General features: G+C 58.5%; 1 protein-coding gene across 2 annotated transcripts; it reads left to right on the top strand.

The window, feature by feature from the left end:
* The first annotated feature begins 1,447 nt into the window (after nucleotides 1-1,447).
* ERGIC2 (ERGIC and golgi 2) lies at nucleotides 1,448-26,460 on the top strand. Of its 2 annotated transcripts, none has more exons than XM_055118509.1 (14): nucleotides 1,448-1,587; nucleotides 5,767-5,906; nucleotides 7,499-7,607; nucleotides 8,299-8,345; nucleotides 9,269-9,339; nucleotides 12,672-12,712; nucleotides 13,865-13,966; nucleotides 15,084-15,179; nucleotides 17,701-17,756; nucleotides 19,368-19,466; nucleotides 22,289-22,386; nucleotides 24,677-24,839; nucleotides 25,927-25,954; nucleotides 26,048-26,460. In XM_055118509.1, the coding sequence occupies exons 2-14, from the start codon at nucleotides 5,801-5,803 to the stop codon at nucleotides 26,091-26,093; spliced, it is 1,062 nt and encodes a 353-aa protein (XP_054974484.1). In that variant the 5' UTR covers nucleotides 1,448-1,587; nucleotides 5,767-5,800; the 3' UTR covers nucleotides 26,094-26,460. The 2 variants fall into 2 exon arrangements, with proteins under 2 accessions (XP_054974484.1, XP_054974483.1); XM_055118508.1 differs by having other exon boundaries at nucleotides 25,872-25,954.
* Nucleotides 26,461-27,347: the final 887 nt, after the last annotated feature.

Here is a 27,347-nt window from a genome sequence, read left to right as displayed (position 1 = left end):
TGCCGGGACGTCCAGACACAGGTGACTCGGGAGAGCAGCACCACAGGTGAGCCCTTGCCCACAGCGCCAGAGCCAGGCACCTCCTGCCATCCTACAGACTAGGAGATGACAGGAGAGAGGCCAAAACATGCCCACACGTAGCTGGGCTGGAATTTTGACCCAAGAAATTGAGATCCCAGGATGTTCGATCTGACCCACTACACTTACCATTTTCTCTTATTCAAATTTATTTTCAAGTTTATTTTAACGTAGAAAAAAAGCCAACAGTATTGATGCAATTCTAGAGTTAAAATTGATTAGATAACAAAGCTGCAATATTCAAAAGGCATAAAAAAGTCAGCTTATGTGAAAAGGGTTCTATCTGATCCCAGGGTTAAGTCCTTGTGCAAGAATTCATGAAGCTGTTGCTGTAGGAGGTGTCACATGGCTGCTTATGTGGCCACACACACTTTAGGGACTACAGGGTCTGTGGTCTGGGCCAATGCCTTGGCATGGCAGTGGCTGTGGGCGGTGGGCGAAGCTGCGGGGCGGTGGGCGTGGCGTGGGCGGCAGGCTTATTCGTGGGTGGGCGTGGCTTGGGCGGTGGGCATGGCCTGAGAGGTGGGCGTGGCCACGGGCGGGCTGGTGGTGGGCGTGACCATGGGGTAGCGGGCGTGGCTATTGAGGTGGGCGTGGCCCTGGGCGGTGGGCGTGGCTGCCGGGGCTTTCACAAGTCGGGGATGCCCACCCCAACTCCGACGAAAGCCCACCCGAGCTCCGGACCTGGGCACCGGGCGCCTGAGAATGTTCGCAGGCTGGCATCGCCGCAGAGTATTCCTGGCGGCGCCAGGCCCTGCGCGGGTGGTACCGGCTCGGGGCCCGGGACCGTCCTGCCCGGGAGCGGTGCCCCCCGCTCGCTGCGCGGTCGCACCCGGCGTTCCTGGGCCGCAGGCGGTGCGGGCGGCGGGGGCACTGCGGCAGGCACCCCGCCACCGAGAACCACGCAAAGCCAGCTTTTATCGGACCCTTGTAGTAACCCGGCGGGGATTATTCATTCGCCCTCGCTCTGGGGCGATCCCGGCTCCGTGATGCCTCGCCTCAGTCACGCGACCGCGCGAACCCACCGCCTCCTCTGCCCCGGGGCCTGCCGCCCCGCCCCCGCCCCCGCACGGACCCGGGAATAAGGCCGTTTCCGGCCCGGGCGCGGGGCCCGGCGAGCGGCGGCAAACCCGGGACTCGGGGTGCCGCCAGGTGCGCGCCAGTCCCGCCGCGGCGCGGCCGAACCGCAGAGCGGAAGTCCCGGCGTCTGGCCCGCCCCAGGCCCCACCCCATGCCCCGCCCCCAGGATCAGGCCCCGCCCCTGCCCCGCCCCAGGCCAAGGTCCCTCCCCGGCCCCGCCCCAGACCCCGCCCCGCCCGGGCCCTCGACTCCGGAGGCCGCCGTCCCCGCGGCTGTATCGCGAGATGTCTTCGCCGTTTCGCGTCACTCGACGGACGTTCTTCTCCGTGCGTGTCGCTTTCCTGTTCTCGCGAGACTTCCTGGCAAACGGGAGCCCTGGCGGCCCGGGCTCGTGCGAAACATGGCGGCCGTGCGGGACCCGGAGCGCAGGTGAGCGGCGGGGCGGGCGGGGGGCGAGCCCGGCGGGGCGGGGGCGGGGGCGGGGGGCGAGCGCGGCGGGCCGGGCGTCTGCGGCCGGGCCGGTCTGTGCGCGGGCGCGGCGGGCGGGTGCCCGGGCGGCGCGAGGGTCGCCCCGGGGGTCGCCCCGAGGGACCCCCCGCGGGACACCCTCCCCGGGCCGCCCCGCCGGCGCCTCGGCCGGACCCCGGGCCGGACCCCAGCGGGCCGGGCGGGGACGGCGGGACGGCGCGGCCCGGGGGCCCGGACCCGGCTGTCGTCTGTCGGGGTCTGCGCCGCGGCCACCGGGCCCTGCCTGCGGCGGGGTCTCCCCGGGCGGCGCCGGGGGCCGCGCGGGGGTCGCCCCGGGCCGTGCAGGGGGAGCGGGCGGGGGTCTCCCGGGCGGGTGGCGCTGGGGGCCGCGTGGGGGTCGCCCCGGGCCGTGCAGGGGGAGCGGGCGGGGGTCGCTTTGGGCCGTGCAGGGGGAGCGGGCGGGGGTCTCCCGGGTCGTGCAGGGGGAGCGGGCGGGGGTCGCCCCGAGCCGTGCAGGGGGAGCGGGCGGGGGTCGACCCGGGCCGTGCAGCGGGCGGGGGTCTCCCGGGTCGTGCAGAGGGCCCGGGCGGGAGTCTCCCGGGTCGTGCAGGGGGAGCGGGCGTGGGTCGCCCGGGGCCGTGCATGGGGAGCTGGCGGGGGTCGCCCCGGGCCGTGCAGGGGGAGCGGGCGGGGGTCGCCCCGGGCCGTGCAGGGGGCCCGGGCGGGGGTCTCCCGGGCGGCCCTGGCAGTAGCGAGCCCTGCACGGGGCTGGCCGCGGTGACCGGCGCCCCGTCCGGCCTTTGCCCCGCGGGCGCCCTGCTGGGTGGGGAGGTAGAGACAGTCTCTGAGCCCGGGACGGGGCCCAGGGGTCGAACCCGCCCGGCCGCCAGCTGTGCGCAGCGAGGGTCTTCCCGGGACCCGCCCCCGAGGCACCGAGGGCGAAGCCCCCCACCTGCCCACCCTGCTCCCCCCTCCCGGCGCTGCTCCCTGCTCCCGCCGCCCCGGGCCTGCTGCGCCCCCCTGGCGGCGCTGTCACTCGGGCCCCCGTACTAGCCCGCGGCTAAGCTCAGTCTCTTCCTCGCGGCTTCCCGTGGGCCCCCAGGAGACCGTCCGATCTTGCGTTTATTTTGAGAACAAGACACTGTTTTCAGTCACTTTTTTTGAGCCCCCCCAACTTATTTTCATCCTGATTGAAGGTGGTGGGGTGGTCATTCTGCCCCCGTCTCATTTCAGACCGGTCACTGGAGGCTGAGCCGGGGCGGGTCGCGGGTGGGCGAGGACAGGCTCAGTGAGCACGGGAGAATGGAGTCCAAGGAGCACTGAGGCCGAGCCAGGGCGTGCCCAGACCTGGAGGTGGCGTGCGGTCGAGGCCCTGCCCCTTTGCAGAGTGCTTTCCCCCTGAGCTCCCGGTGCCCTTTGCTGTGGGGCCTGGCAGTGCTCGGGATCCCTCCGTTGTGGCGCCGTGCTAGGGGGCACCTCACCTGCCGCGCCCTGCGGCCCCTAACCCCGGGCATCAGCGTGCAGTCCCTTGCGGTGACTGCGGCGAGACGCTCACGGTGGCAGGCCGAGTGCGGTGTGTGAGTGGGAGGGATTCCCCAGCTGTCATTCCCGGGTGGACACGCGATGGCCCTGTGGCCCTCCTCGGCGCCTGTGAAGCCTGTCCCCGCGCGCAGGGCACTGTCCAGCTTCTCGGGCGGTTTCCAGAGCAGCGACCTCCTGGGGTGTGGCGGGGGGTCTGAGACCCACTGGGGGTGTGGCGGGGGGTCTGAGACTCAGGACACGTGGGGGAGAGTCCAAGGGAGCAGCGTCTGGAGACGGCTCTTTCTGCTGGGTTCGGGGTGCGGGTGCGAGGTCAGTGCGTCCCGCTGAGCTCTCAGGCCCGGCTCTGCCCCCTTTGCGTTTCCCTGAGAGGCTGACGAGCGTCTTTCCCCAGGCCCGCCCGCCCTCTGTCTGTCTCTCAGTTTAATGCCATCTGGTAGCCTCTGCCTGGTTGTTCGTGGGGGCCGTTTAATATTTAGGAGCCTGTGTCCCGTTCGCGGGTGTTATAGGCCCTGCATACTCTGCCCAGTGCTCCTCGTGGGCCGTAGGCTGAGTGCTCCCTCCATCGGCACGGCGCCTTCCCGCGTGGAGGCCCCTTGGTTTCAGGTGGTCTCTTTCGGAGATCCTGGCACCTGTGTCTTGCGAGGGGCCGAGTCTGCGGGCGCCCCGGCCATCCAGGGCGTGTGCTGTCCTGTGTTTCTTCCAGACCCTCCGTGGTCTTCACTTCATGCCAGTCGTGGGCTGGTGTGAGCTAGTTCTGTGTGTCTGCCCGTCTCCGGTAGACAGCCGATTCTTCCGCCCGTCTTCCCTCCCCCCTCCTCTGGTGAGAGTCCCCACCGTCCTCTTTCCGTGTCACTCAGCTCCCGCCTGTCCAGGGCGTGGGGGACGCGCCATCGTGTTAGGGCGGGAGGCGCCTGCCTTGCTGACCTGGGCTCAGCCCCGGATCCCGTATGGTCCTCAGCCCTGAGGATCGCTGAGTGCGGCCCCCAGACGAAGGGTCACACTGGGTGTGATTCCGGGGAGACACTGGAGCAAGCCGCTGGCATCGGCGCCGTCCGGGAGCGTGTGCGGGGTGCTCTGCGCCCGTCCCCAGGACAGCTGCCTCGGCCGACGCCTGGACCAGACCCAGCTGCGCCCGGCCGCTGGAGAAGCGCCCTGTGTGCTTTGGAAGTGGCGGCTGGCGGGGAGTTCAGGTGACAGTCACCTGCTGCTTTGTTTGCTCTGGACAGTGACCTGGAAGTGGTTGGCGCCGACCTGCCTGGTGCCCGGGGCCTGGGGAGGGGCAGAGTCACAGACGGGCTGGAGGCTGCGTGAGCGTGGGCCAGCTGGTCAGCCTGGGGGGTGCCCCTCCTCCCAGAGCAGTGCTCCCTGCTGGCTGCTCACGGGCCCTTCCCGCTCCCCCCCCCCACTCAGCCTCTGGGCTCCCAGCACTTTCTGGGACCCTTGGAGTGTTTCTAGAGATCAGCTTTGAAGAGCGACGCGATGCTGTGACATTTACTATATGTTGGCATGTTGGCGTGCTGGTCACAAATAGAATATCGAGCAGTTACTAGGCACTTTTTGTGAAGAAAATGGTCATTCGGAGACGGCGGTTTACAGGGGCCTCGCCTGACCCTCTGGAGGTGGTGAGGCTTTTCCCTTTGTTTCTGTTTCTTTCCTCCCACTCAGCTGAGCTTGTCTTCTTGGTCTGTGGCTCCGTTAGGTTCTGTGCCGGGTCTCTCGGGGGGCGTGGGGGGCCCTGGGGGCTGCTCGTGCTCGGGTCGAGCCGGCCTGTCCTGTGCGTCTCCGGATGTCGTGCAGTGTGTCTGAGACGGCCCGGTGTTGGCATCGGTTGAGAACTTAGAGTTTCAGAAGTTGCATACTGGGTTCTGGGAAACTTTCCGTCTCCAGTGTTGTAAAGGGTGGTGGGCTGGAGAGGTGAGTATGGGGGACGCGCTTGCCGTGTGTGGTGGACCCGGGCTTGGTCCGAGATCTGGCACCACGCACAGTCCTGAGCCCCACCGGGAGGACCCACCAAGTAAGCAAAGAATGAAAGGAAGAATGAGAATCCCCTCGGGACTGGGACAGAGAAGGGGTCACTAAGAAGGTGATGGCTGGAGGAGCTGGTCAGGCTGGGAGACGCGTGCCGAAGGTAGATCAAGGACCAAACATGAGGACCTCCCGGTGTCTGCATTGCAGACCATGGTGCCCAAAAGTAGGGAGAGAGTATGGGGACTATTGTCCACCATGGAGGCAGGGGGGGTGGGAAGGGGGGGATATACCCGGGACATTGGGGTGGGGAATGTGCACTGGTGGAGGGACGGGTGTTTGATCACTGTGTGATTGTAACTCAGACATGAAAGCAAAAAATATCCTCAGGCCCTAGCTTTGCACACAGCCTGGGGCATGGCCGGAGGGACAGCCGTCTGTCCCTCACTGCGGGCGCTTGAGGAGAGCGCCGGGATGGTTGTTCCCCATCCATGGGTCTGGGAGAATCCGCTTTCCGCCCTTCCTTCCGCTGCTCCGTGTCGCCGTGTCTCCCCTGGCTGCCCCCACGCGGGGCGGTGGCGGGGGGCTGCCCGTCCCGGGCCCTGGGGCTCCTCCTGCCGTGTCTCTCCGCAGGACCCTATGAGGGGAGAGGAAGGTTTTCCTGAAGATGAGGCGACTGAACCGGAAGAAAACCTTGAGTTTGGTGAAAGAGTTGGACGCCTTCCCAAAGGTTCCTGACAGCTATGTCGAGACTTCGGCCAGCGGGGGTACAGGTGGGTCTCCTCCCGGCCGAGCCGGGGCGCAGGGCCGGCGGGTTCTCTCCACTCCCCCGCAGTGCTCCGAGGGCCACTGTCCTGGCACTGCCCCGCAGCCCACCTGGGCGCTGGCAGACCCCGAGTAGCCCTCCGCTGCTGACGGTGGGACGGGCTGCCGTGCTTGGGACTGGGGTTCCCGCATCCCGGGGGTCGTTTGGGCCCCAGAGCCCCCGAGAGCCTGGCCTCAGAGCAGACTCGAAGCGGTCACTTGGGCTTGGTCGCGGTTACCTAGGGGGCCGCGTGGCGACGAATCGGCTCACTGGGAAACGTTTCTGCAGAACCTGACGCAGAAGTGCTTAGGACGTGCATAAGGAGCACAGGGAAGGGGTCAGCTGCCCCTCGCCGCTCCCCGGTGGAGGGCTGGTACAGTAGTTCCGAAAGCCTGGCACACCGTTTGGGGCATGGTACAAGTGGCTTACTGCTGCTCGTGAGGTTTAAGTTTTCGTTGCTGAAAATGAAGTCCTGTTAGCGGCAGTTTTGGGTGAACTATTCATTTTCATTAGTTTCTCACAGAGCATAGTTCTTTCCTTCCTCTCGAAGTTTTGCTTTGTTTTATCCAGAGCGTGTTGCGACATCTGACCAGAGATTGCGGAATAGATGGAGTTTTGTCAAAGATCTTGACTTTCTTGTTGTTGGGGGACCCCGACTGCACTCAGGGTGGTGCTCAGGGGGCCACCCGGGTGCTGGGGGTCGACCTGGCCGAGTGCCCTTCCTGCGCTGCTGTTTTGAATTTCTGACACCGGTTATTGTGGCTTTCTGGGGTCTAATAAGTTGGCCTGCTTTTTCTTTCTGTTTCATTATCTGTGTCGGGGTCTCCTAATCGGTGCTCGGGAGCCAGGGACGCCGTCTCCGACGGTTCTCTGCCAGGGAGGTGCTGGCCTGTCCACTCTTGGGCTCCCTCCCCGTCCGAGTATTGTCACGTTTCGTGTGTCCATCTCGGGGTGTGGTGAAGAGTCGAGAGGGCGGGCGCAGCCACCAGTGTCCGGAGCCTTTAATTTTCTCCAGGGGACCCTGTTCCTCACGAGGACCCACGAGCGGCGTCTGCCAGTGCGGTCACTTCAGGTTCTGCCTGAAGCCTCCTGCTGTGTAGGCCAGAATTCATACTGTGCTTCTTATGTGTGTGCTTTCATTTTAAATACAGAGCAGCGGAATATGGAACTTTAAATACTCAGAAATCTGAGTTAACTGGAACTCTACGTAAAATCCTCAAACCCCCTTCCCCAGACCCCTCAACCAAATGTCATTAAAAAAAAAAATAAATAAAGCAAAGGAAATCTCTTCCGAGTGCTCAGGTGCAGGGGAGATGTTCCGGGAGGTGAGGTGACTCGGTTCCGCCAGGTACCACACAGGGTCACTTCTGGGGAGAGCCAGGACTAGCCCTGACAGGCGAGGCCAGACTCTGCCCTCGGACCCCCAGAATTTTGGGTGGGATCCAGATGTCCCAGTGAGGCATTCTTTGCTAGTGGCCCTCTCCCTTAGATAGTTGCTGGTTGTTCACTTATTTTTGTGGGGTGTTTTTTAATTCTGTCTTTTCTTGTTGGCTTTTTCAGTTTCTCTAATAGCATTTACCACTATGGCTTTACTAACCATAATGGAATTCTCAGTATATCAAGATACGTGGATGAAGTATGAGTATGAAGTAGACAAAGACTTTTCTAGGTAACTTTTTTTTCTTCTTGAAATGCCTTTAGTTTCAAGTTGTTTTAAAATAGCATCTTTGGGGCCGGAGCGATAGCACAGCGGGTAGGGCGTTTGCCTTGCACGCGGCCGACCCGGGTTCGATCCCCGGCATCCCATATGGTCCCCCAAGCACCGCCAGGAGTAATTCCTGAGCGCAAAGCCAGGAGTAACCCCTGAGCATCGCTGGGTGTGACCCAAAAAGCAAAAAAAAAAAAAAAAAAAATAGCATCTTTTTTTTCTCAGACATCAGTGTTTACACTTGATTAATTTTGTTTTTAAAGTAATGCTAAAATTTCTCAGCAGTGGTATGTATTAGTGAAGCGTTTTTAGAATCACGTGAGTCCGGGTTGCATTCTGAAAGAAGGGCCGCTGGTTTTCCATGTGCCTGTTACTAAGTTTATGAGAAATTAATAGGATTTCCTTCGATGTCGTACTGGCTGGCGGTGGGCGGGGGCGCTCAGGCTAGGTCCCGAACTCAGGAAGCTTTTGCAATAATTCCAAATGAAATATTTACTTTTCACATGCCGTTGTTTGGTCTAAAAAAGGGTATCCAAATTCATTGACATTTCCATTAGACTTGAAATGCAAGTTTTTTGTCGGTCAGTGGATTTCTGTCACATACATTCTTGATTAATTTGTAAGGACTAATGTTCGCCTTCTTATCTTCCAGCAAATTGAGAATCAATATAGACATCACTGTTGCCATGAAGTGCCAGTGTAAGTACCCCTCCCCCTGGGCCCCACAAAACTGGAAAATCTGGAAATTCTATTTAATAATGGAAGTTGGTATTCTTCCCAAACACTTAAAAAAAAAATTGGACCTTCCCCAGCAGTGCTCAGGGCTCACTCCTGGCGCTGTGCTCAAGAATTATTCCCAGTGGGGCTCGGGGACCATATGAGTGACCGGGAGAGAACCTGGGTCTGCCTCTGCAAGGCAAGCGCCTTCCCCGCGTTACCGCTCCAGCCCCTCCCCGCCGCTTTTTTTTTTTTTTCTTTTTTGGGTCATACCCAGTGATGCACAGGGGTTACTCCTGGCTCTGCACTCAGGAATTACTCCTGGCAGTGCTCTGGAGACCATATGGGATGCTGGGAATTGAACCCGGGTCGACTGTTGGCAAGGCAAACTCCTTGCCCGCTATGCTATTGCTCCAGCCCCTCCAGCCCCTTTTCTTACCAGCCTTGCTATTTAATCATGGGTTTCGAATCTTGTTTTTTTACTGAGCAAGAAAAAGCGTTATTGATTTTTGAGTACTCGCCACTAAAGCCACAGTTTGAACTTTTGAACCGATGGGAAGTCTTTGTTGGAAAGTGATTCTACGTATTCATGAGTTTCCCATTCATCATCATAGTTGGTTGGCATTTGGCATTTTCAAGTCAAGTCGGCCCTGAGCATGACAATGTGGACTTTTTTTCTTTCTTTTTTTTTTTTTTTTTTTTTGCTTTTTGGGTCACACTCGGCGATGCACAGGGGTTACTCCTGGCTCTGCACGTAGGAATTACCCCTGGCGGTGCTCAGGGGCCATATGGGATGCTGGGAATCGAACCCGGGTCGGCCGCGTGCAAGGCAAACGCCCTACCATACGCTGTGCTATTGCTCCAGCCCCAAATGTGGACTTTCTAACCCTGACTTTCTCCTGCAGATATTGGAGCAGATGTATTGGATTTGGCAGAAACGATGGTTGCGTCTGCAGATGGACTCGTTTATGAGCCTGTAAGTGTGAGTCCCATGTGGGTTTTGAAATACGTAGATACGCTCAGAAGGTTATTGTCTTGAAGACACTTTTCATTTTGATTGTAATTTTGTCTAAACTAGTGATTATGAGTTTTTTAATTTCAAAAGTAATTCATAGGCTTTGTAAAACTTAGTGGGGGGGAGGGAATGGTGGCCCCAGCGGTCAGCCTGTACCTGCGGGCTGAGTGGTCAGCGACCTGATGGTGCCTTCAGGCTTCCTGATACCCCACCGTTGCCACTTTGTCTTTGGCCGGACCCCGACAACTAGATACCAAGTTCCCTGAGAAATTAAAAGGCGAAAGGTTAGGTTTGTGGGAACCACGCCCACAAACTTCCTCCAGCTCAGCTCTACAAGCCCATTTATCAGCCTTGCTTCAGAGACCCATAAATAAATCTCGAAAGAGGTCAAAGGCTGCAGTTAATCTCAGATCTGCGTGAGGCTGAACAGACTGGGGAATACCAGAGGGAGCTAGGTCAGCCTGGTGCCCGCCCTAGCAGAGCCCCCAGCAGCCACTTGCTCCCACAATCCAGAGTTGCTGCCATACCCCGGCCTGACTCCACCTTCTCGGGATGGATCTCACCGAGACAGAATCTGAAACTTCGGGTGTGCGAGTTTTGTGACTGAAATCTCTAGGCTTTCTCAGGGTTGGGATGGGCTTCCTCCCCCCACCTCTCTGTACTTGCAGAAGCCTTGGCAGCCACACCCACACCCCAGAGCTGCCACCCAGTTGAAAAGCTGCTCCAGCCTTACCGTCCCCCCCAAAATACCAAATGCCCCGAACAAGCACCGTGACCTGTTAGCACCTGTATTGCAGACCATAATGCACAAAAGGGAAAGGAGAGAGAGAGAGCAAGAAGGAAAGTGCTCCCACAGAGGGGGGCTGGGGGTGGTAGGAGGGAAGCAGGCGACATTGGTGGTGGGGAATGTGCACTGGTGGAGGGACGGGTGCTGGATCATCGTGTGACTGAAACCCAGTTATGAGCAGCTTTGCAATGGTCTATCTTTTGGATATTCCATTGAAAAAATTTTCTTAAAAAGTAATGTGGAGTTTAGTCAGCTTAATCAGTGGCTGAATAAATAGTAGCACTCCTACATTTAAAATAAATAAAATGAAATTTAGGGTGGAAAGGAAAGTGATTCTAACACCAAAGTCTCGCTGGCACTTTGAATAAACCTTTGAGCTATTCTGTAACCATGTGTTATATTTTTTGGTTACTGCTTTCTATGGTTTTTTTTTTTTTGGTTGCCATGGTGTAAATTTTCTCTAATTCAGAAATTCTGTTCTATTTGATTCTGCTATTACTAAATTTAAACATTTAAAACATCTGAGCTATATTTCTCTCATGAAGAAGTCGCATGTCTAAGAAAAATTTTGAATGCACTCTGTGGGTCATTGTTTGTTTGGGGGCCACAGCCAGTAACGCTCAGGGGTCACTCCCAGCTCAGGAACTCCTCCTGGTGGTGCTCTGGGGCCATGTAGGGGGTGTTGGGGGCCGGACCGGGGTCAGCTGTGCGCAAGGCAGACGCCCTCGCCCCTGTGCTGTCTCTGGCCGTGCCCGGTGAGTGCTGACTCTGCTCTTCCGGCACAAGTCCAGGACCCGAGGCTGGGTTCTCAGGGCGCCCCTGAGCTGGGACCCGGCCGCAGTACAGGCTCACGCCCGGGGGCCCACGCCATTCACACCCAGCTCGAGTGAGCCCCGAGTGCAGTGCCGGGAGTAGGGCGGAATGAGCACTGCACGCCTGGCCCCAGTGAGCAGCCCAAGCGGCAGCTGTCCCAGGTCAGGGCCCAGACAGTGCCCAGGAAGCACCTTTCACCGGCTCGATGGCAGGCGGGGGTGGGGGGGCCCTGGAGCGGGTTGGTGCCGGGACATGGTGTGTCTGGGTCGGCTCTGACTGAGTCTTGGTGCCCTCGGCGAAGCCGCCTGAGTGCCTGCTGCCCTGCTGGCCTACGGCCACGCTTCCTCCAGCCCCGAGATCTCGTGAACCCCGTGATAAGCAGTTACACCAGGGGGACCAAAGGCCATCGAGAGGGATGAGGAGTGACTGAGTGTGCGGGGGGAAAGGGGGCTCCTAAATTGGCTGTGCTTAAGAACAGAAATTGTTGCGGCCCCTCCTGACTCCACGATGGTGCGTCCCAGGGCGCTGCCCGAGGGCGCCCCCAGCAGGTAGCTAGTCTGGAAGGAGGGTGAGGGTCCTGAGGCGTGTCCTTACCGTCACGCGTCCGTGCGTGGAGCCCCCGCGCCGCCAGCCCGGCCCCGGCCGGCCCAGACTCGACCTCGTGCCACGCAGATGCTGCTGGTGCCTCCTGGGCCGGGAGAGCAGGTCCCTGGCGGCAGAAGACGCAGGGTCACCCGAAGTGTGTAGGGCCTTTGCACGGCCGCTGGGAAGGGAGACGATGGCCGCCCGGGAGGGAGAGCAGTGCTGCATGGGAAAGGCAGCTGTTCCAGCCCCGCCCCGCAGTGCTCGGGGCTCGCTCCTGGCAGGCTCGGGGACCGTGGGGGACCCTGGGGATGAAATCTGGGTTGGCCCCGTGCAAGGCCAGCCCCCTGCCCGCTGTGCTCTGTGAACTTTAAAGTCGCTCCTGTGTCCCAGGATGCGTGGGGTATGGTTCGGCGATGGGGGGCTTGCCTTGCGCAGGTGAGACCTGGTGCTCGGTTCCTGGCACCGGAAATAAATAGATTCTGTAAAGAAAAAAACCGTAGGTGTGGAGAAAGGCTGGAGATAGTGCTTAAGGTAGTGTCGAGTGAGGGCCGCTCGTCAGCTCGAATCTCCTCTAAGTGTAGAAAACTTAAGAGAAGACATTGACCATCACTTACATTTCTCTATATTGTACGTAAGTGAAAATAACATGTAAAAATTTTTAGTTTGACTTATAGATTGCAGGCTGGAGCGATAGCACAGCGGGTAGGGCATTTGCTTTGCACGCGGCTGACCTGGGTTTGATTCCTCCGCCCCTCTTGGAGAGCCCAGCAAGCTAACTAGAGTATCCCAGAGCCCGGGAAGCTAACTAGAGTATCCCGCCCACACGGCAGAGCCTGGCAAGCTACCTATGGCGTATTCGATATGCCAAAAACAGTAACAACAAACCTCACAATGGAGATGTTACTGGTGCCCGCTCGAGCAAATCGATGAGCAACGGGATGATCGTGGCTACAGTGATAACAGGATAGATTGCACGTGAAGTATACATAAAGGTGTACTGTTTATAGTGACAGTCTTAATTAAGTTTATTTCTTGCTTAAAGGAAAGTCTGAGATACTGTTCTCTGAGCAGAGGTGTGTCTGCTGGTGACCTTGCTCTTCTCTTTCAGGCCATATTCGACCTTTCTCCGCAGCAGAGGGAGTGGCAGAGGTAATGTGTGCTCGGGAGTCAGTCCCTGGGCGGGCTGTCCGCCTGCTCTCTCGGTCTCTGCCAGCTTGGCGAGGTCATGTTTCTCTGGCTGTTTCTTTGCATGAGCGGTAGAGTAGAGGACATAATACAGGCTTTGAATTTTATCACCTGCCAGGAGTCGTGTGTAATCTTGTCCCTAGTGTGCTGAAAACCGTAAATAAATTTCGTTCTTCATCTTCATTGTGGTTTTTAGACTTCTTAATATTAAAGCTTTAATTCTTAAAAGTTGATGGTCTTTGTTTCAATTCCTTCTGCCTAGAATGTAAAATAACAATCCCCTTGTTCTGTTGCTAAGTGGCACTGCCTGTCGTAGTGACAGGTAAATTTCTCAGGTAGTCCTAGAGATTTTGTGTTCGCAAATATTTTGAGTACCTTAGCATAGTTGCTTGTGTTGTCCTTCCTCCTTTTTACTAAAGGAATGGGTTCATATGTATATTTTGCAGCTATTTACCTATATCCTAGTATTTGAGACATTTTACTGTTTTAAGTCCATATTTAGTTGGGTCGTTTCTGAAGGACCTTTAGATAGCTTGTTGGATTCCACTGTTAAAACGCTCAAGAAAACAAAAAGACCTAATTCTACTTTAGTTATGTACAATTTCTAGAAGTAGGTTTCTTTTTTGGAGAAGATCTAAAGGTTTTTTAAGTACATCTGACCAGAAAGGGAAAACCGATGATCGAAATTAAACTTCTCGTGGCTGTCAGGTCATGTGCTGTACACATGAACATGAAACTAGAGAAATGCTGAGACAGGCGACACCAGGCCGTGTCGTACACGCCTTTCGCTGCCCTCCAACGCCACGCGCTAGTCTTGGCAACCTCCCAAAGGCGGCTGGACCAGATGCTTTTTAAGCGTTGCCAGCTGATGGGTGAAAACGACACTTGTTTTGGTTTGGGTGTTTTGGGGGCCTGGGCAGTGCTGGGGCTTCCCCTGCTGTGAGTCGCCCGTGGAGGAGTCTGTTGCTTGTGTGTGGCCCTGTTTGCCTTGTCCTGTCGCACCTGCAGGGGAGCTGGGGCTGATTCCAGCCACGCCCCGGGCCGGGGAGGGTCTCTCCTCTGGGGGAGACCCGTTCGGGGGCGTGTGGCTCAGTGGCCGCGGCTTGTGTCTCCTAGGATGCTGCAGCTGATCCAGAGCCGGCTGCAGGAGGAGCACTCGCTGCAGGACGTGATCTTCAAGAGCGCCTTCCGGAGCGCGGCCACGGCGCTGCCGCCCAGGTGAGGGCTGCCTCCTCCTCTGGGCCCGGGCTTGGTCCTGACTCTGCTCGGGGGTCGCTCCTGGTGGTGCTTGGGGACCACTTGTGGATTCCAGGTCGGCTGCATGCAAGGCAAACCCCCTGCCCACTGTAGCGTGTGTGTGTGTGTGTGTGTGTGTGTGTGTGTGTGTGTGTGTGTGTGTGTGTGTGCGCGCGCGCGCGCGCAGCTAACAGACAAGCCGAGCTGAGCTGGGGCCAGGGTATCCCCAGCTGGAAACTCCGAGTGGGGCGGGGGGCGGGCAGCAGGGGGGCAGCTGCCCAGGCCTGGGGCTGGCTGTGGTGGGCCGAGGCGCCGTTCTGTAGAGTGGGCTGGTCGAACACCTGTCCCCTCCCTGTGGACTCCAGCCACTGTCTGTTGGCTTGGAAGGACGGCGCTGCCGGCCTGAGCTTGGCTCCCTTCCTTCCCCGTCCTCGCCTCTGCCACCTCAGCAGGGCTGGGGGCACGCGGGTCACTCCAGGGGTGCCCAGTGGCCAGGCCTGTGCGCCAGCCAGCACCACGCCCCTGGGCCGCCCTCTCCCGCCCCGCACCCCCGCAGCATGGTGTGACGGCCAGCTGCCCGCACGCCTGTCCTGGGCGCTGCTTCTCTCCCGAGACCTGGGCGGGTTGGGAGGACGTGGGGTTAGTGCATTAGTAATTGCCCTGCCCCGCCCCGTTAAAGGGTAAAGGAAGAAAACGTTTTACTTAGGGCATAGAGAAGTGGGGGCTTCTCGCGGGGGTGCTGGGAGCCGTGTTTCAGGGGGAGACCGGGCGCCCAGGGGGTGCTGCTGGGATTCCCCACCTGGCTTGGGCCACGCTCTGCTCGCGGCTCACTCGGGCTGTGCGCTCAGGGATCACTCCTGGCGGGGCTGGGGATCACCGAGGTGCCGGGAGTCACGGCTGCCTCGGCCACGTGCCGGCCGGGTCCTCCCTGCGGTGCTGTCGCCCCGGCCCCTGCCCCGCGGGGCTCAGGAGATGCTGTCCATGCCGGTTGGGACGTCCCTGCACATTGGTCTCTCGCGGGCCCGTCGCACCCCTCAGAGTGGGGGCTGTCGCCTGGCTGCCCGCCGGGAGCTGACGCCCTCTGCCTCTCTCTGCACAGGGAGGACGACGCGTCACAGCCCCCGGACGCCTGCAGAATCCACGGCCACCTGTATGTGAACAAAGTGGCGGGCAACTTCCACATAACTGTGGGCAAGTATGTCTTTCCCTCACCGCAGGCGTCTGAGCGCGGTGGCGGCGGGGAGGAAGTGGCTCTGGGCTGGTCGGCCCGTGTCCTGCCCGAGATGCGGCTGGCGGTGCCTGGCCCCGCGGGGACACTCCGGCCTCAGCGTGTGCTGGAGACTGGCGCAGTGCTAGCTTTGCGAGCGCCTTCGGCAAAGTGGAGTCCTCACGTCCTCTTCCCGCGCTAGAGCGAAGCAGCTGCAAGCAAAGGCGCTTTAAACTGGTTTTCTGGATGGAGATCTCTCACCCAGACGTTTGTGCAGCTTATTCGGGCATAAGAACCGAGTGCTGTTCGGTTTTTGTGCCCGACTTCCCTGAGCTTCAGGGTATCTTTATCAGCATGTGGTCCTTGCCTGATTCCAGATAGTGGGAAACCAGGTTCAGGTTCAGGCAGTTCAAGTTCCGCTTCCAGAAGCAGGGCCCGCACAGGCGCAGCCTGCGATACACGCTTGGCCAGAGCCTGCGGAGTCACTGGCTGGCCCTCCCCTCCTCCCTCCGTCAGGCAGGCAGAACAACGCCTCACTGTGAGCCGCGTCTCACGATCCTGTGGTGGACAGAGCCAGGAGAGGGAGACTTGGCCGGCATGTGGCCGACGGCCCCTGAGGATCCAGCGTTAAGCGAGTCCCACCAGTAACAGTTCATAGTCGCACAGCCAGGTGCGGGGGTCCAGAGAAACAGGGCGGTCGTGTGCCCGGCTGCCAGCTCCGCCCTCTGGGGCTAGTGGGGCGGGGAGAGCCGAGGGAGAGGCCCCGAGCCGCAGGGAGCCCGGAGATGCCCAACTGCGCTCGGCCTGTCCCTGCCCCTGGCTGATTCAGACCCTTCCCCACCCCCTTGGCCGCATGGCCCAGGGCCGGGCCGGGTGAGTCCCCGTGACGTCCTGGCCCTGCTCTGACTCGGGCGTGGGGAGGAGAGGCCGGGGGGCGGCTGGGGTCTCCTGTCCCGGTGGTGTCTGGGGCGCCTGAGGAAGCCGCCCTGGTCCGACCTCGGGTCTGTGGTGTGGGTGTTGCTCCTCGGGGGGCGCCGTCCTGCCGGCGTTCCTGCCACACGCGTCATAGGAGCGAGGCTGGGACACGGCGGAGGCGGCGCCACTTGCAGCCAGCCCTGCGTGGCCCGTGGTGCTCGTGTCCGGGCAGGGTCAGCGCCGGTCCCAGGGCTCCCTTCAGACCCCGCACGGGGCGCTGTCCCCTCCGAGCACCGCGCGCTGGGCGGCTGCGGCAGGCACAGGTAGCCAGTGTGTGTGCGCGTGTGTGCACGTGTGTATGCATGTGTGTGTGTGTGAGTGTGTGTGTGTATGCACGTGTGCATGTGTAAGTGCGTGTGTATACACGTGTGCGTGTGTATGTGTGTATGCACGTGTGCATGTGTAAGTGCGTGTGTATACACGTGTGTATGTGTGTATGCACGTGTGCATATGTGTGAGTGCATGTGTGCATGTAGAGCTTGGCGTCTGTACTGGAGGTTTGTGTTGAAGGTAGATGCTTGATGCTCTCATTTCGCATGTATATATATATGTGTGTGTGTGTGTGTGTGTGTATGTTTTAAAAACAGACGGGCCAGAGAGATAGTGCAGCAGGTAGGGTGCTTGCCTTGCGTGTGGCTGACCCAGATTTGATTCCTGGCACCCCGTATGGTTCCCCGAGCACTGCCCTGAGCACAGAGCCAGGAGTAAACCTTGAGCATTGCTGGGTGTGGCCCAAAAACCAAGAAAATAAAGATTTAAGAAGAAAGCCTGGCTGGCTCGAGATAGCGTGCTAGAATTGGATTGTATCTCTGTACCACTTGTCATCCCATTGCTCATCGATTTGCTCGAGCGGGCGCCAGTGATGTCTCCATTCATCCCTGTAGTGTGCTAGCGTGGCCCAATGGCATCTGCTCGCTCCAGGAACACGAAGCGCCTCAAACCGTTCGTTCAGGGTCTTGACAATGAATTGGATTAGATCTGTATATTTTGCTTTTGTTCTTTGGGCCACACCCGGCAGTGCTCAGAGGTCACTCCTGGCTCTGCTTTCGGGAAATCAGTCCCGGCAGTGTTTGGGGGGGCCGCGGGTGCCGGGGATTGAGGCTGGTTGGCCACGTGCAAGGCAAGCGCCCTCCCCGCAGTTCTGTGCTCCGGCTCTGGAATCGGACCCTCACTCACATCTGGAGCGAGGAGGGGCTGTTTCCGTGGGGGCAGTGGAGGGGGCTGAGTGCACGGGGCCCTTCCTTTGTCTCCGCCCCATGGCGGGAAGTGCGGGGGCCCGGGGGCGAGCAGCCTGGAGGGCCAGGCGTGTTTACGTACATGTCAGAGCTTAGTTAGATGGCAGGCGCGTGGCCAGGCCGCCTGTTGTGAGGCTCCGCGTGACCCGTAGGCAGGACCCAGGACTCGCATCACCGAGACTCCGGGTCTGTACTGGGCCACAGGCTGGGGGCGCCCTGGCCGCACCCCTGCACGGAACTGGCCACGCGGTGGGGAGCGGCGGAGCGTCCCCGGCTCTAACCTGCCCTTCTCTCTGCAGGGCCATCCCGCACCCCCGGGGCCACGCGCACCTGGCCGCCCTCGTCAACCACGACTGTAAGCAGCTTCTCCTTCGTTTCCTGCGACTGTTCTCGGCAAAAAGTATCTAGACCTTTTCCAAACCATTTTCCGCATGGGCTGGGGCCCGCGTGCCGGCGCTGCCCCGCCCTGCTGCTGCTCTGGCCCTCGGGCCCGCAGGGATCAGTGGACAACGCAGTCCTCTTCCTAAATGACCTTCTTACCGAGAGATAAGTTTAGAAAATACTATGACTTTCTCTGCAAATACGTTTTGGGATTTACACGAGATAAATCCTGTAAGTGGAAACTTTAGTGAGTGAGGAGTTATAAGGGGAGAGTCTGAACAGGCCTCTAGAATTTAAATTCTTTTATCCCGAGGAAAGGATCGTTGGCTTTAGTCAGGAGATGCGATATTGTAGGTACCGCCTGTGGGTGCCTGGAGTCTGCATTAGTCAGGAAAGGGCGAATCAGAATCTGCGTGTGGAGCTCAGGGCGCCTGCTCGGGTCCGTAACGGTCAGTGCCCGTGAAAGGTCGGGTCACCTCTGCGTCGGGGTGGGCCTGTCCTGCTCCGGGCGTGAGGCCGGCCCGGCGCCCCCGGAGCCAGGTGCTGAGTGAGGGGTCTCTGCTCTTTGCGGGAGGCTCTCACCCCTGCGTGTCCTCCACGTCTGGGCACGGCTCCTGGCCGCACGCCCGTGTCCGGGGAGCTTCCTTCCGGGTTGGCCTCCCTGCTCTGGCCTGGCCACTGTCTCTCTGTCCAGCGCGCCCTGGACTCTTCCTCGGGGCCCTGCCTGCGTCCCGGGCCGCGGGGAGGTTCTCTGGCTCCCTCCCGGTGTCCCCATGGCGCTTCCCTCCTGCTGTTGCTCCTCTTCCTCACTGCCCGCTCCCTGGTGTCTGCGCGTCCAGGCGATTGTTTCTGTTCTCTGGAGGCGGCTCCTCTGGCAGCGCCTCCATCTTTCCCTCAGCCCAGTGTCCCGCCCACCCTCTCCCGTTTCTGCACGTGGCTCCTCCCTTGGGCGTGGCTGGCGCGTGGCCGCTGTCGTCCGAGCGCACCCAGCGTCCTCTCCCTGTCCTCAGGCGTCTGGGGGTTCCTGAGGCTCGGTGCTGGCCGGGCTTCTGTTCCCGGCCTCTCCCCCCGTGGCTGCTCTGCTGCCCCGCCCGCCCTTGGTGCCCCTCCACGCCGAGGGGGAGCCGGGCGCCACTCTTCCTGCCCTGCCCGCGAGTGCAGTCTGACGGGGAGCGACGCCCTTGGCTCGGCGGGGATGTCATGGCCCTGAGGCCTGCTGTGGAGAGCAGAACCGAACAGTGGCAGGAGGAAGCCTGGGTGCAGGCCCGGCCAGCACCGAGCCTGCTTAGCTGCGGCGCTGCAGGTGGGGCCGCGGCTGAGCTCGGGCAGGGCTGCCAGGGAGGCGTGTGGTGTTCCGACAGGCGATGCGATTCCCCAGAATTCATGTAGTTAGAGAGTGGGTCCATACAATTAGGTTCTACATGTTTATATGCAGTTTTTCTCTAATAGGTTTCAAATGCCAAAATTTCTTTAGATTTATTTTTTTAATTTGAAAACATAGGAATACTAATCAGTCTATAATCCTTGGTTTTGAATAATGTAACTTTTCTCCTTAATTGTTTTTTTTTTTTTTTTTGTCTCCTAGCTTACAACTTTTCTCACAGAATAGATCATTTGTCTTTTGGAGAGCTTGTTCCAGGAATCATTAATCCGCTAGATGGGACTGAGAAAATCGCTGTGGACCGTAAGTATTCAGTATTCGCTGACGCCCACGGTGACTTGCAGCCCTTCTCTTCAGGTGTTTGCCTGACACATGGAAATTAGTTCCAACAGAATCTCTCCTGATTGTGCCTGAAATGCACATGTTAAAAATGAACCTCAGAGGGGGCCGGAGCGATAGCACAGCGGGTAGGGCGTTTGCCTTGCACTCGGCCGACCCGGGTTCGATCCCCGGCATCCCATATAGTCCCCCAAGCACCGCCAGGAGTAATTCGTGAGTGCAAAGCCAGGAGTAACCCCTGAGCATCGCTGGGTGTGACCCAAAAAGCAAAAAAAAAAAAAAAAAAAAAAATGAACCTCAGAACAGTGTAAGAGAGTTAGAAGGAGCCAGAAGATAGAGAATTTAAAGCTCTAAGTATATGAAAGGTTCATGCGCCTTTTCAGATTTATCAAAGAGGATGATCAAAAACTGGCCATGTTAAAAGGCTTTTCTTTTTTGTGTAGCTTTAAAGTTCCAAAATGCATATTTTCGGTGCTAGATACCGCTGGACTATCTTACGAGCAGCAGAAGCATAAGGGGGGTTTCCAGATAGCGTGGCGAGCGCCATGGCCCAGCTACCCGGCCTTGTGCCACTCCTGCCCTTCCCCCAAACATCGTTTGTCAAATATGGATGAAACGCTCTTGAGTGCTCCTGGATGCTTCTCGCCATCTTCCTCTACCTGGGCCTACTCCTACTTAAAGCTGCCCCCGCGGGCCTTTAAGAAGCTTCCCAGGCTCTGCGGCTGGCAGCTCTGGGCTTCGCCACCCTCGGGCTGGGCTTTCGATTCCTAACTCGAAGGAGTGTGTTACTCTAATTTGTTGGAGTTAGGAGTAGATACAGTACAGATGTTTCACTCGCAAGTGCTGTCATCAGAGTTTGATGCTTGCATGCGATATTTCACTTCAGGAAACATCACTGTGTCACTGTGTCACTGTCATCCCGTTGTTCATCGATTTGCTCGAGCAGGCACCAGTAACGTGTCCATTGTGAGAGGAGACATTGTGCAGGGCTTCTCCCGGCCTGGCCACTCAGCCACGGGCCTTCTGGCTCCGTGTCAGTCTCCTCTTGCTCCCCGGGTCCCAGCCCTTGGCCGTGGGGCGATGCCTTCGCCCAGCCTCGCAGCGCTGCTCTCTGCAGCTGCACTCTGAGGGTCTCCTTCCCGGCACCTTTGCCCCCCGACGCACAAGAGCCTTTGGTTGTGAAAACCAGTGGGAAAGCGCGACTACCGTGTACTGTCGGCAGTGGACGCAGTGGCCGTCCTCTTGCCTTCAGATACGTGGGACGGGGCCTTGGACTCGGTGCTGGAGGTGTCCAGAGCCTCCCGGTTAGACCGCGCCGTCAGCAGGTGGGACAGCTTCGGGGGCCGGAGGCTGCCTTGGCTGAGTCTTGTTCCGCGCGTCCGTGATGCAGGTGCTGGGCGAGCTTGTCCCCCTTAGCTGTCACCTTCCTGTCCGTACTCTGCCCTTCCCGAGCTGACCCAGTCACCACTGGGACACTGTGAGGTGGGGCGGTCAGACGCCAGGCGCGGCTCCAGGGGAAGGCCGGGCTTGGGGGGTCGGCTGCAGGGGGAAGGCCGGGACTTCCCGGGCTGGGCAGGGTGACTGCCTTTGCCAGTGGAGGGGCCAAGATTCAAAGGCGCTGCCTAGTTTGTATTTATTTATTTCTCTATGGAAACATTTTTATTTTTTGCCTCTTCTTATTGATTCACCGTGAGGTGCAGTTACAAAGCTTCCATGTCTGAGCTTCGATCATACAGTCATCACAACACCCATCCCTGTGCCAGTGCACATATTCCACCACCAAGGTCCCCAGTACCCCCCAGCCCCCCCCCCCCCACACCTCCCCCTGCCTGTGTGGCAGGTAGTTTGCACAATACTCTCTTCCTCTACTTAGTTACCTTCGGTATGTCGAGAGCAGTCCCACCAGCACTCAGACCTGCCGAGAGGCAGTGCTAGACACCGTGGGCTCGAGGAATCCTAAACTGTTAGTAATTAGGAGAGATTGCTGCAGCAGATTGCTCGGTCTGAGATTCGTTTGTGTGTTGGCGCCCCCTAGTGTTTACTGGTCGCTTATACCATGTCGTAGACGTGATTCTCTCTGCACGGCAAAAGCAGTGGGCGTCAGCTTCAGGGAAGGACAGACAGACCAAGACATGAGCCCGATGCTTTCCGACTCTGCACCCGGGGGAGGGGCACCCAGTTCCCCGGGCATTGTCCATCAGCGGTGGTTACATCAGAGTGATGACCCCTTTGGCTCTGTGCAGCCTCGGTCACGGGCTGTGGCTTCCTCGATGACTTGAACATGTTCTGGTGACACGTTAAGTCCTGAAGAGCTCTGAATATTCTGAGGTGTAGGAAAGCTCAGGAAGACACGTGGTCTCTCTGTGTGGCCCCGTAGCCAGACGCGTGGGCAGCCTTCCGACTCACGGAGTCGCCCGCGTTTCATTTCTGGAAAGACGGATCAGTCCAGCTTGGGTCTTTTTATTTATCTTAGTATAATCTTTATAGTCTTGCACTTATATTACTGATTTTATTTCCTGTATCTGATGACATGTATTTATCAGGTAATCTAAGTCACTGGTTTATCTTTTTAATGTCTCAGATTTGTGTGTCTTACAAAGAACTTATTATATAAAGAACTTGAGGATATTGCTTTCCTTGATGACTTTAACGATTTTTTTGGTTACACAGTAAGTCGTGAATAGCTTTGAATTTTTTCTTAGGTGTATTAAAGCATTAGGACGATACAATTGCTGTACTTTTTTGCTGCTGGATTAATGGAAAAACACAATTTGGTTTTATTCTAGACAACCAGATGTTCCAGTATTTCATCACAGTCGTGCCAACAAAGCTGCACACGTACCGGATCTCGGCAGACACGCACCAGTTCTCCGTGACAGAGCGAGTAAGTCCACCCGCTTCCGAACACGCTCCTAAGGCCCTGCGGTCAGGAGCCAGGCCTCGGGGACGCTGCCCCGCCGGGGTGTGGGGACCTTCGAGCACACAGCTAGGTCAGTGAATCTAGTGAAAGGCCACCGGGACACCAGGATGTCCTAGGGCCAGAAGAAGTAGACTTTTTATTATTATTTTATTTATTTATTTGCTTTTTGGCTTTTTGGATCCACGGGGTCACTCCTGGCTCTGCACTCAGGAATTACTCCGGGGTGCTTGGGGGACCCTAAGGGATGCTGGGACTCGAACCTGGGTCAGCTGCGTGCAGGGCAAACGCCCTCCCCGCTGTGCTGTCGCTCCAGCCCAACAAGTAGATTTTTAAAATCTGACTTTCATTCTGTCCTTTCAGAAAAGATGAAAGCGTGGGCTGGAGCCACAGCCCCGTGAGGCCCTTCCCTTGCCCTTGCCCAGCCCAGCCCAACCCCGGGCGTCTCATGGGGTCGTCCCGAGTGCAGCCCCGAGAGCGAGTCCTGGGCACTGCTGGGTGTGGCCTCAGCGATCATTGTCCTGATATTTTGATTTTGTTATGCCTTCTCGTGTTGGGTAAGCCGTTCATCCCTGCCTGGCTTCCCCTGATTTCTGTTATTTCTGAAGCCGTGTACCTGGCCTGGGCCGTGCACAGTGTGTGTTATGGCGTGTTTGCCTGTGGGCCCGTGTGGGCCGGGAGCGAGAATGCCCTGGCCTCTGACTTAGCACTCACCTTGTCATCTCTTCTTTCCATCTGATTGTGTGGGGCCAGCCAGTTTCTGTTCTTTTTTTAAAGTTGAATCACCGTGAGATACACAGGTACAAGTTGTTCCTGGTCTGGGTACAGTCATACAGTCTTCCAACACTCTCCGGTACATCCCAGTACCCCCACCAGCCTCTCTGCGGCAGACCCTGTCATTCTCTCCCCCCTGCTCTCTCCTCCAGCTCCCTCCCTCTCTCCCTATCTTCCTATCTCCCTCTCCCCCTCCCTGTTCCCTCCCTCCCTCCCTCCCTCTCTCTTCCCCCTCTCTCCCTGCCATACAGATGCTGATAGGTCACTGTGTGTGTTCCTTGACCTCCATTCATTGTTCATTGCTGATCATTCTCGTCTACCTAAGATCGGTGAATATCCAGATTCTCGGCCCACATTTAATTGCTGTTGAAAACTTGCTTTCTTCCCGAAGGATTTTTTTCCTTAGTGTTATGACATGATAACAGAGTCCTCCCGGAATGTAGAATGTTCCTCACTCTTCAGAAATTCATTACTGAGGTTCTTAGGGGTGAGCCTCATGTAATCACATGAACACATAAGCGTGTGAGCGTGTGTGTGTGAGAGTGTATATCCTTGTGAGAGTGATTGTGAGCGTGTGTGTCTGAGAGTGGAGATTATGTGTGGATGAGTGTATGTGGAGGGTATGTGTGTCATGAGATTGTGTGTTTGAAAGATGTGGGTATGAGTAGAGTATACAAGTGTAAGAGCTGAAGCGGGTGTGTGTCTCTGAGATTGTGAGAGTGTGAGAGAGAGAGCATGCGTGTATGTGGCAGGCACGTGTCGCTGAGATTGTGTGAGAGAGTGTGTCTGTGGTGGGTAGTGTCGCTGAGATTGAGAGTGTGTGAGTGAGTGTCTGTGGCGGGCAGTGTTGCTGAGATTGTGAGAGTGTGTGTGAGTGTGGCGGGCAGTGTCGCTGAGATTGTGAGTGTGTGTGTGAGTGTGGCGGGCAGTGTTGCTGAGATTGTGAGTGTGTGTGAGTGTGGCGGGCAGTGTCGCTGAGATTGGCATCTGGAGCCATCGCAGCGGGGCTGTGCCAGCAGGGCCGTCAGTCTGTGCTGGGCAGGCACGTCTGCGCTTGGACAGACTTGCTCCTTCCTCCTTCCCCAGTGCTCCCATCCTGAGTCTGTAGACCGTGGGGGAAGGCTGAGGTGCTGTGGGACGTGCCGTGATGTGCTGCAGTTTGTAGTGCCGGAGACTGAGTCAGTGGCCGGACGCGGAGGGGGAGGAGGGGTCTGCGCACCCCAGGGAACTGTGCCGTGTGTGAGCGCAGCCAGGGAGCCGCCTGCTGGTCCCCTGTGTCGTTCTGTGCGTGTCACGGAGCAGCCAGGGCTGAGCCCCGAGCACGGTGCCGCCCCCACTCCTGAGCGGGGCTTGCAGACACGGCGGTCGTCGATAGTTCCCGCAAAGCCCCCAGGATGACTGGGGGTCCCTGCCGTGCGGGGCCAGGGCTCGGTGACCCCCGTGACGGCAGCCAGGTGACCCTGTGCGTTCTGTGCGCCTCTAGGAGCGCGTCATCAACCACGCGGCGGGCAGCCACGGCGTGTCCGGGATCTTCATGAAGTATGACCTGAGCTCGCTCATGGTCACGGTGACGGAGGAGCACATGCCCTTCTGGCAGTTCTTCGTGCGGCTCTGCGGCATCGTCGGCGGGATCTTCTCCACGACAGGTCGGCCGCCCGCCCCGGACCCGTCAGGTCGCACTCGCTGTGTGGGGACGTGCGTGGGGTGTAAATAGTCGTTCTTGTGTAAGGTAAACCACCCTCCCGGGCTGAGCCGTGTGCTGTGTGAAACAGCAGCCCACACACTTCGGAGAATCCCTTTCTTCCTTTGAGACCTCCCCCAGCTTTAAATAATCTGAATGGAGTAGAGATGGGGGCAGATTGTTCAGTCAAAAAGTCGTACTTTCATGACTGGGATTACTGAATTCTCTCAGTGGTAGCTTGCGGGACCGTCACTCTGGTCCCCTGAGAGCCGGTAAGGAGGGGAGAGCGGGGCCACAGCCAGCGACGCCCAGGGCTGACTCCTGGCTCTGTGCTCAGGGATCACCCTGCGGGCTCGGATCCTAGAGCCTGGCGCCCTCCGTGCTGTACTGCTGCTCCCATCGGGGTCTGTCTGTGCCCCCTGAGCTCCACACGTTTGTTTCCATTTGTGGCGCCGATGTCACTTCTAGGATGAGTGGGGCGGGAGAGAGTAAGCGCCCTGGAAGGGCTGTTCTGTCGGCCGTGAGTCACGGGCTCTGTGCCCCGGGAGAGGGTTCCGTGTGCTGTGCTGTTTAGGCCTCACTCTTACGTGGGCGTCAGCCCAGCAGTGCTGGGGCCGGAGCCCTGGCCACCCGCAGTGGCTCTGCACCAGCCTCAGCCACTCGCCTCCCACGGCCCGAGTCCCGCCTGAGCCCACTCCCCCGTGGGCTTGTTCTTCCGGACCACGAAATAAGCCAGCGGCCGCGTCCTTCCTTCTGTCCCACTGATTAGCTGGGTGGGTCATTCCCACTTAGCAGCCTAGGGCGTGGTCAGGTTACTGACCTCACAACCGACGTAGCGCACAGGTGTGGCGTGCTGCCCGGCCCATCGGCACCCCCAGACCACCGTGTGGCCTGCACAGGGTGCGAGTCTCGCCCTGCATGGCCCCCAGAGCACTGCTTGGGAGCACCCGCCCCCACCAGCAATCTAATTAAAACCCAAACTTATGTTTTATTATAGGTATGTTACATGGAATTGGAAAATTGATAGTTGAATTAATTTACTGTCGTTTCAGAGCTGGGTCCTACAAAGCCATGGCACCCGTAAGTGCTTCCGTCTGACGTTGCCCCAGGTCGGGCGCGGTGGCTTGGGCTCGGGCGGGGGCGGGGCGGGCTGACTGTCTCCTCCCTCCCCAGGTGCCCTTTGAGGACGGCCACACAGACAACCACTTACCTCGTCTAGAGAACAACGCTCACTAGCCCTCCCCGGCACCGGAGAGACACTTTTTGCCTGAGACAAAACCTTTTTTAATAATAAAGTATTGTGCAATATACTCCAAGGAAAGAAACCGCCTGAGAAGCAGGAACCACCAGGGCGCAAACCCAAACTGGAGTCTGTAGCTGCCGTCCACACCTGCAGGAGAGGCCCGGCCGGCCAGCACACAGGGAGGGCGGTCACTGCAGAGGAGCCGGCCGGCCGGGCCCCAGCACCGGGGCGGGTGTCTGCGGGAAGGCGGGCAGCGGGAGGAGAGAGGCCGCGCGGAGTGCAAATGTCTGAGTCCATTTGTTTCTGAAAGATACGGGGTCGGAATAAAAGATGTGAAACGCGACAACTGGTCTAGACTTAGTGACGGCGGCAGCGGGAGGGCGTGGTGCCCTCCGGGTGTGGCTCAGAAACCCAGACCCAAAACGTGGGCACCAGGTCACGGGGGCGGGCCCACGGTTGGAGCACAAGGCAGCTGGCGGCGTCCCGGCCGCCTCCTCCATCAGGTTGTATGTCGGGGTCTCGCCAGAGAGAAGAAGGCACATTCCCACAGATTGCCTCGTGGGCGGACTCTTGTGTGAGTGCTCAGGTTCCAGAGCGGGTGGTCAGTGAGGGATGGTCCACATTGGCGAGAAGAGTGATGGACTCGTGACAGGAGGAAGGAGAGAAGACGGTGTTTTATACTTGGATTGGGCAACAGGGTCACCGGAAGCAGGGGTAAGTCAGGAAGGGGCTCTCTGTCGGCCGAGAGCCCCTGCTGTCCGGTGGCCCGTGGGCAGGTGCGCCCAGCGGGTCCCAAGCCAGTGACTTTGTATTCGATTTTGTTCTAGCTTTCACACTTTTTTTTTTTTTTTTCCTTTTTGGGTCACACCCAGCGATGCACAGGGTCACTCCTGGCTCTGCACTCAGGAATTACTCCTGGCGGTGCTCAGGGGACCATATGGGATGCTGGGATTTGAACCTGGGTTGGCCGCGTGCAAGGCAAACGCCCTCCCCGCTGTGCTATCTCTCCAGCCCCCGCTTTCACACTTATTTTTAAGGATCGATGTTAAGTTTCCAGCTGAGACATGATCAGAGGGGAGTGGTGGCTCAGGTCCATTAACCGCCTCTGAAATCAGTGTGCCCTCGTCCAGTCACTCGGGCAACGGGCAAACGGGGAGTGCAGTCACTCTGCGGGGTTCCGGGAGGGGCGACAGGGCTTCGTGCGTTCACAGAGTAAAATGCAGGGCTGCT

Source organism: Sorex araneus, chromosome 10 (genome assembly GCF_027595985.1).
Source record: "Sorex araneus isolate mSorAra2 chromosome 10, mSorAra2.pri, whole genome shotgun sequence".
NCBI classification, from domain to species: Eukaryota; Metazoa; Chordata; class Mammalia; order Eulipotyphla; family Soricidae; genus Sorex; species Sorex araneus.
Note: the sequence above shows the minus strand (reverse complement) of the source record. Positions and strands in the feature narration are given on the sequence as shown.

Bases quoted from the DNA above. Each gene is read 5' to 3' on its own strand.
- ERGIC2 (XM_055118508.1), top strand. From the start codon at position 5,801: ATGAGGCGACTGAACCGGAAGAAAACCTTGAGTTTGGTGAAAGAGTTG. The intron at 8,346-9,268 runs GTAAGTACCCCT...TTTCTCCTGCAG, and splicing joins TGTTGCCATGAAGTGCCAGT to ATATTGGAGCAGATGTATTG. The intron at 15,180-17,700 runs GTATGTCTTTCC...TTCTCTCTGCAG, and splicing joins TTCCACATAACTGTGGGCAA to GGCCATCCCGCACCCCCGGG.